Source organism: Botryllus schlosseri, chromosome 4 (assembly GCF_051294905.1).
Source record: "Botryllus schlosseri isolate E-star chromosome 4, Bs_hap1, whole genome shotgun sequence".
Lineage (NCBI taxonomy): Eukaryota > Metazoa > Chordata > Ascidiacea > Stolidobranchia > Styelidae > Botryllus > Botryllus schlosseri.
Genome location: NC_137239.1, coordinates 26,703,219 through 26,712,258, shown reverse-complemented (window position 1 = coordinate 26,712,258; position 9,040 = coordinate 26,703,219). Strand labels below are relative to the sequence as shown.

Sequence of the window (9,040 nt, the reverse complement as noted above, 5' to 3'; positions counted from 1 at the left end):
GCGGAAGTTTTGCAAATAGTCAAAGCGCAGGAGACGAGATTAACGCACATAGAGGTTGCCCTCTTTGAACTCGTCAGTGACCATAAAAAGTGAGGGATATTATTAACAACGTAACTACCACATGTTAGCAGGGTTCATGTCCAGCTATTTACGCACGTGGTGGCGTGATATTTATTTTGATTTCTCACGGCCACGAGCACTGTAGTCATTCTAGCACATTTTAGCTTCCACGTGACGTATCGCAAATATGTGGTGTGCGCTGCGCCCGTTAATACACCGCGTGACCGAGGATCATACCGAAATCCAAGAAGAACAAAATTATTTGCAGGACAATCAACCGTACCTTTTATTTATTTGCTTTATATTCGTTTCTTTGCGTGTTTATGTCCCTACTTAAATGCGGGAAGAAATTTATCTCTACAGCGTAATATGAGCACTTGTACATGTGACTCCGGCCTTGAAGACTTCATTCATATCGGGTGTCTCTGCAAATACAATCTAAATATCAGTTTGGTAGTTACATATTATCTCTTTTCATGACTTCTTTGGTTCAGATATCCAGGTATCCAGGATATATATTCTATCATTGTCGACTACAAGCTTTGCTGCGATGCAATACGCTTTTATACTACACTTCAATACTGTTCTGCAGTAATCTGCATAATTGTTTTTTAAAAAGTGGTTATGGCGGTATAGTAAAAAGGAAAGAGGCAGGTAGTCGCTAAATGGCATGTGTCGTGCGAAATACGAATTTAGTAGCATGGACGGTTCGATTGGGTTTAATAACACATTACTGTAATCAGCGCCTGTACGACCATGTGAGCAGTTCACGTGCCCGAACGCAAAGCAGGTAACTATACTCGTGCGGCATTATATAGTTCCACACACAGTAGTGGTTACATGACTTGAGATCATAAAGGTCAGCAAGGAATTGTGCTGCTTCGTTTATCGTGAACATAAGTATAACTCTAAAATATATCTGTAGATTATACTCACTCAATTGATTTTGTTATTGAACTAATTTCACGTATGCTCTTTAAACCAATGAGCTTACCGAGTTATTCCAAGTTCTGCATAAATTACATTTTGATTCAATTTGCATCACTTTTGCGACAGTAACAATTCAGTAGGCCATAGATATTCCTCTCTATATACACTGTATATTATATATTATACAGTCTATGACGATAACACACGTTCACAAGGTATTTATATAGATATATGAGAAGGCCTATAGGCCGATCGTAGCCCACATTTGCGAAGGCAGTGGTGTTGCAAAAAGTTAAAAGTGCGTAGCGCTGCCGCAATGTAACTACAATATGACAATCAACAAAAAGCTCACGAGTCTGGTGCAAATTACTATGAACAGAACACCACGATCATCTTTACCACATTTATTATCAAATCAATATTATTATTATTATTGTCATCAAAATTTGAAAACCCAACACCCGGTAGATTATATCTTTTTTAGTGATATATATATAGCGACAGCTTGGTTATATAATATATAGTGGGCTATCATTCAACAAAACAATTGTTCCTTCACTAATGCGAGCACAAATTTACAGACGGACGTCAATTTTGCAAACACGCCAATTATATTTTGAAGGACGAGAACACCATTCTCAAAGTTTACGAAACACGACAACACCGAGAGATTGAATCGATAAACGAGTCTCAAAACTCTTTGGATTAATAAATTACATCTTATACGCAATATATCGGACCTTCTCGCCACTTTGTCTGTTCGTCTTCTCGTATTTCTACTTTTAAAAGCAGTGATTCTAACGAAAGCGGGACTCAGTTATCGGAGTCGCTTATGCGCGTCGTTCAGGCCAGTTCCGAATCTCTTTACATAGAGCAGCAATATTAGACTGTGTTCAAACGATAAAATCTTAAAGAAGGATTAGACGAAGGCCCTAAGTACTCGTTGTATATCTCCCGCTGCATATCGGAAGCAAACGTCCGAGGATCTAATCTAATCTAATCTAATCTAATCTAAAGTAATCTAAAATTGTACAAAAATGAATGATCGAGAGCCCAAATTTCGCCCATAATTTTGGAAACAACTCTGCAAATGTATTACGAAAAATGTACACTCTACAGTGCAAGCATGTATATCCGCCACGCAGCACCTCACGGGGTTGATTTTAGTCATCGATGTACGTCACGAGTGGATAGGTACGAAGCTTTGACTACCATCGTGTTCGATCCCCATAACATTTCCGATTATATTTCGGTATATACTAGATTGTACAATGTACAATGTACATCGACTCCCATCGGGAGCAGAATTTTCAAATTGGAGACATAGTTGCACAGTAGGAATTTTCAGCCCCCCTAAAAACGACGTTCTTCGCCTCCTCGTATGGCGATTGCAATGAGCATCCGTTGCAATGTAGTGTTTAAGCGAATGGTTTTTTTCTACGCCTAGGCTCTGCTCCATGAAAGTAATGTGGGGCTTGGTGCTCGTCCAGGATTTCAAAGCGTTTACGATCTATCACGCGTCATTCCGAAATTTGAGAATTCAGACAGTTTTTCTGTGATTTTCGCAGATAATTCTTGAATTGGATATGAATATTATATTATTAATATTGAAAGGAACCCGAACATTTTCGTCTGACACTCTTCAGGGGTAATCGTCAGCAACTAAACGAGAATTGGAAAGAACATTGTATATCAACAATCGTATCACGAAATATGACGTCACCAGCATGAAATGAGATCTCAAATAATAAAGCGTCATCAACCACGGCATAGAGAGGAAATTAACACAATTCAGCGCCAAAAAGTCAACAGAGCCCACCGAACGAACAAACAAAGATATTTATATCCTTGGAATCGTCCTATTTCCACCCGCTTTGAAAAACAATTGATTTCCGCGGTCAGTAAGTGTTAAGGCACAGTCAAAACTAACGTGATTTTTACGACAACGCAACTGCTCCCTTCAACACGTTAAGACGGGCTTCCTGCACTACAACAAAGTTATGTAGTCTACGAATTTAAGTGCCACTGTGATTGTGGTTACGTAGGAAGAACATCGAAGCGTTTGCAGGAACGCATAAACCAGCATGTCCCTAGATTTATCAGAACACGTGCATCAGGCTGGTAAAAAGCTCACCCTTGACTCCTCCGCTTAAGCTTGACGCTGAGCGTTCAAAGACCATAAATTCTGCCATAGGAAAACATCTGTTGGATAATCCCGCCCGTGCGAAAAAATTATCGAGGCAACAGATTTCGCGTCATCGGGAGGGGCCGCTCACACTTTCATCTGTGTGCCTTGGAGTCGACCTTTATCAAAATACATCAGTCCAAGCTTCATCAACAAAAGGAGTTCGTGTACCATCTTAAAATAGTGCATTGAACGCTCTCTTATTTGACATCTCATTCCATGCTGGTGACGTCACATTTCGTAATGCGATTTTTGATGTACAATGTTCTTTCCAATACTCTACTAGTTGCTGACGATTACCTCTGACGAGTGTCAGCCGAAAATATTCGGGTTCATTTCAATATGAATATACTATTTAATTGTATATTGAAGTTATGTACCTCCAAGAAGCTCTTTGTATGTTATATTTCAATTTTAGTTGTCTTCTTCTTGCAGCAATAGAGCACCTAACATCTGTAACTGCGTTCAATATGAAGCCCGAGGAGCGTCATAACATCTCAACTCACGAAAATGCATCCACCATCAAGGAAGACACTTACGACTTTGAATTAGAATTTCCAATCGGCTTAGGATTCAGTATGCTATTTACGATCGCATCTCTATACCTTTGCGCCACCCAAATTGCGTTCTGCATCCGTAAAGTAAGGGAGCGATTCGCGACCAGAAGATACGATCATTCCTTGCTACGCATGGCTGGTTCCAAAAGAAAATTATGTGACGTCATAAACGTGGTGAATGCGTTGGCGACCACGGGTACTTTTGTCCGTGTGGCCGTCGATTTTAGATATATATTCGGAAGGGACACTGATCTTGGCTGCAATGTTGCTATCAATTTCGAGATCGCAATATACACAATCTCAATCACCAGCATATATTTCGTGCTGTGGCTCCGACAGAGGATATTCTATCAAGAACCGAAATTGAAGCATCTGACATCACGATTCACTCGAAGTATTAGTTGGGCAATGCTTGCTTTTATAGTGTGTGGTTTTCCGACGATATCTGCCTTTTTTTACGGGTATTACCGTGGATCTCGATACGGGTGTATCGACAAGAATTTCAAAACGTTTCGCTTGTCTCTACTGCTGGTATGCACAACTGTTTTTCAACTTGGCCTACTAGGTCTATTCGTGTATCCTCTACTCAATCATCAAGCGGCGGTTAAAAGCAGATTGGCAAAGGGAAAACTGGATATCATTATCCCGCTCATAAAACGAGTGACTATATTTGCTTTGTTGTGCGTGTTGACAGATATAGCCTTCGCCACATTATCACTGACCATTCAGAACATCACCGTTACGCTGTACTTCTTACTTTATGATTTCAATCTTCTGTTCAACGTGATAGCGATGTTGATGTCTTTTCGGGATTGGAAGGAAAGGATGATGCCGTGGCGTATCGCGCCTGTGCGTCGATGCATATACACCCAAACTGACAAGATTCCTGGGTTGAAGAGGAGGTCGAATGAATACAAAATCTCGGTTGTGTCATGTCCACGGCTGCTGAAAAGCCTCGAGAAACGCTCAGATAACTTTCCGAATTGACCATCAAAGTTGGTTTTTAGTGATTCTTGAATTGAGCATTATATTTTTATTTAATTTTGTGATGTAGTTCCACAAATTTATCGTTTGCTTCGATTTATAAATGTTATTATAGTCTTGCGAAAATATACGTAAGAATCAGTCATATATTACAGTATGTAGCCTGTACGTACAGTGTACGCCTACGGCTACAGCGTATAGCAGGAGCAGAGTATACCGGATCCAGAATTCTAACACCGGAAATAAACATCCGTTTACATGGTGTTCGTTTTAGCGCTGACATGAGAAGTATCTGACAATAGTGGAAAGTCGATAATGTCGACATCCGTGAATAAATTTACTAGCTTACGAATCTATACATCTTGGGATTAAAACATACATAGTCAAAACCTCAAAGTATTTAGGCAGGATATTTGATCGAAGTGTTGTCGAGACAAATATAGCAAGCTATAAAGATCATCACTTTCGCCTAATCCCGGCACGGCCTTACTACCGAAAACAAGGGCAAACAGGCCTAAAATAATGACAAATATATGAAGTAAGGACAGTTTGGCAACCCTACTAATATAGAGTTATCATATTTTGAGATCTAAAAGAGGACCCTATTCAAAAATTCTGAAAACTTTAGTATCGGAAAAGAAAACTGGTGATTTTGACTCCCGACTTACACGCATACACCCCATCTCAGCTGTGGTCATCTTTGCCATCTCTACTACCAAAGCAAATATTCTTAAGAGAGGACATATTGTAACCCTAGACCAGTGGTTCCTAATCTTTTTTTCTCCAGCGCCCCCTTTCACAAATTGCCTGGGTCTGCCGCCCCCCATTTTAAGGAGTGTATTAAAAAACAATGGGTAAGTGGTCGAAGTCCAGTTTCGGGTTGGGACTTCACTGTTCGACCACTCCACGCAGAAATGTTCTGAAGATTTAATTTGTAGCTCTCAAATACAAGTGTATTTAGTTAATTATTTTGGCCAAAAAGCTTCAAAACATCTTCAATGTACAAAGGGCATCACTGCTGAAGAAAAATTGCTTCGCAGTAGATGATGTGGTAGTAGGACATATCCTTAAAGAGTATTCAGAGCAAATTAACATTCCACAAAACATGTCAAATCCCGATATTTTTGTGGCGCTGCGCGACGATGTATGCTACATATGTTTTCATAAATGTAGTGGGCTATTATAATTCATGTAAAACAAATTGCGCGTACTTTTAGATTGCCAATTAAAACACTACCGTAACGCTTGCTAGGGTTATTTTCAACAAAATGTTTCGAATTAGGCATCATAGCCGTAGCGCACAGCGTGTGAAAATCGAAGAAGGAGGCACTGTATATCACTTTTGAGAGTGAGATCCCCTTGTACATAAAATAAGATTTGAAGCTTTGTGCACGAAATGAATAACTAAATATACTTGTATTTGAGAGCTACAAAATTGAATCGTCAGAATATTTCTTCATCGTATCATAAAGGATGATACTATCTAGTGTTGTGGTTCACAACCTCACATGAACGTTATGTGATATGAGTTGCTTTGCTTGGAATATATTCATTTTAAAATTATTAACTGGGTACAGTACTAAATTCAATGTGAGCAGATATATACATCCCATTCTCAGTTGACTTACTTATAGTTACACCAGCACTAAGACTAAATCCGATACCCCGTATTGCCAATCGCAGAAGTGAATTCGGGATGGTTCGAACCACACCCGTACCCGATTGTTATTATAACAACCTTAATTAGACCCTGAGTATACCACACACAATTATTATGTGGTTTATTATAGTCTAATGGTCCTCGCGCGCGATTAAAGCGCGAAATATTTCCAATACCAAAGTCCCGAAAAGACCGACCGGACTTTGACCTCTTACCAGGATCGAAACTGGTGCAAACCCCCAATCGGTGTGCTCGAAGGCTGCCCTAATTATTTCGGTGATTGAGCATAAATTACACATCATGTTTCGACGACTCCCCCACGGAAGTACGCATAATTATAGAAAATAGAAATAGGCATTTCGGCATCGGTCATTACCTCGCCACGATGCACAAAGACATATGAAGTTCCGGTCAATATGGGACTCCGAGAAGTGTGCCATAAAGATCGTCAGCGAGAAAACCTTAGCCAACGTGGATTGTCCTTGTGTTGACCGTGAACTTCGATGCATATAGGTCTAATTGTCCATAGGTTCTTAAATCGCTCGTTCCGAATTATCATGTCGTCGCAATCTGCATCCCACAGGACAAATAACATCCATCAGGGATAATTATTTGCCAGAGAAGAAATACCAATTTTGAATCGTGGGCTCACTTTAGTTTAATACGTTTATGCGTTTCAATATCTTTTGACTATATAGCAGACGAGAGGTAACAAAATGGCAACATGTAACGAATTAATTGTACCAACGGGCACGCCCGAATATGTTCAATTAATAATTACGCGGCCTTCATTTTCCAATAAAACAGCTCACTCAGCGCAACTGGTAAATCTGATAACGTGGTCTGAGAGGATAAAAAGTTTATAGCAACATATATGTGTAATTACCACCTATTCACCTATTCATTTTGGCGTCTATGGTGACCAGACCACATAAACATTGCTGACCATCGAAATCACGCGACGGAGTTCTTTGGGGCGAACCCTCAGAAGTTTGGTTTATCACGCTATGGGCGCGCAAGAAAATAGTTTTTAGGGGGGTTGACGAAGTGCTGTTGCGGCCCTCCCTCTTACCCATTGTATTTATTACAGTCTTTACAGTATGAGGCGGGGTGGGGGGCGCTGGATCACGATAAGTTTTGAAAAGGGGCGCTGGAGGAAAAAAGGTTAAGAACCACTGGTCTAAAGGTTGGCGGGTCGTTTCTCGGAAGCTTCAAGGACTTTACATTCCTTTTTGACCATTCTTCTGTTTAGGTTTGGCGTGCTGGAAGGACGAGTAGCTGATACTAGAATTGATGCCGACACCATATCTCGCTCTAATTCCCCCTTGAAAAATTCGCGTGATCAGGCGCGTAGCCAGTCAAAAAATAAGGGGGGGGGGTCTGAAATAAAACGAGGGGGTTTCGATTTTTTTTTCAAATTAAGTATCAGCGGAAATCAATTACGTTTGCGAACATTCGATGTCATTCAGTTTCGTGATGCCACTCTTAAATCACAATCGCTAATCAGAATACACTTAACGGCATATTGTCTCCAAGCCACCGAGAGATAGGAGCCCACGCAAGCTAGGCCCGAGACTTGATAGTATAGCAGACTTGGAGAACTAGAAAATTTTCAGCTTTTTCGAATTAGATTAGAATTAGAATTAGAGCTACACAATTTTTCCAAATTAGATAAGAATTAGAATTAGAGCTACACAGCTTTTTCCAAATTAGATTAGAATTAGAATTAGACCTACAGAGCTTTTTCCAAATTAGATTGAAATTACATTAGAATTACTGAATTCGAAAAAACATAGAAATTGAATGAAATCGTGAATGAGGAATAAATACAACAAAAAGCTCAGCTCATATCAAATCACTGCGGAGTATCATAACCATGAGGATGATTAACGTCGATATACTTAGCTTTGCTCGTTTTGCACTATACCGGGGGTCAGCAACACGCGGTCCGCGAGGTCATATTTTGCAGCCAGCGATCTGATCTTGGAACTTGGAAGAACGGGAATTGTGATCAATGCACATTACATCATTCATTATCATGGCGCAAATAACATGATTAGGCGATAAGCGTCGCAATTATTCAATGAAACCAACAAACAAGCTACTATGCTAGCATGGCTATTATGCGTCACACAATAACTACTATTTCTGTACACGGTGTAAGTAATGCGATGGCGACTTGGCACTGGATTTTCCTGTGCGAGAGTGATATTCTTGTTAACTCGCTGCAAAATACCGCGTTCAAATAGGCATTTGAAGGAAAACAAAAAATTAGATTATAATTAAAATTAGAGCATAGGAACACTTCACAAATTAGATTATAATTATAATTAGAGCATAACAACATGTCACATATTAGATTAGAATTACATTGCTGGGATTTCGCTCTAATTTAGTGAAATTAGACAACTAGAATTATGTAGTTGTCCAAGTCTGGATGGTAGGTTGGACCAGCGATGATATCTTTCGTACCAGGCCTATTGCAGATGCGAGTGTCTATGCCAGCGATAATATTGCGAGCACCAAGCCAATGCAGATGCGATTGTGCACTGTGCAGGCCAGCGATGGTACAGTGTGCACACCGCACGGGGCCTATTGTAGATGCAATTCTTCAAGCCATCGGAACTACAGGCTTGTTGAAGACGCGATAAATCAGGCCAGCGA

The 9,040-nt window shown here is 40.1% G+C and overlaps 1 protein-coding gene across 1 annotated transcript; it reads left to right on the top strand.

Moving 5' to 3' along the window:
• The first annotated feature begins 2,572 nt into the window (after nucleotides 1-2,572).
• Nucleotides 2,573-5,647, top strand: LOC145438365 (uncharacterized). Its single transcript, XM_080315768.1, has one exon. It carries the CDS (start codon nucleotides 3,550-3,552, stop codon nucleotides 4,717-4,719), a length of 1,170 nt encoding a protein of 389 aa, XP_080171894.1. The 5' UTR covers nucleotides 2,573-3,549; the 3' UTR covers nucleotides 4,720-5,647.
• The last annotated feature ends 3,393 nt before the right edge of the window (nucleotides 5,648-9,040 follow it).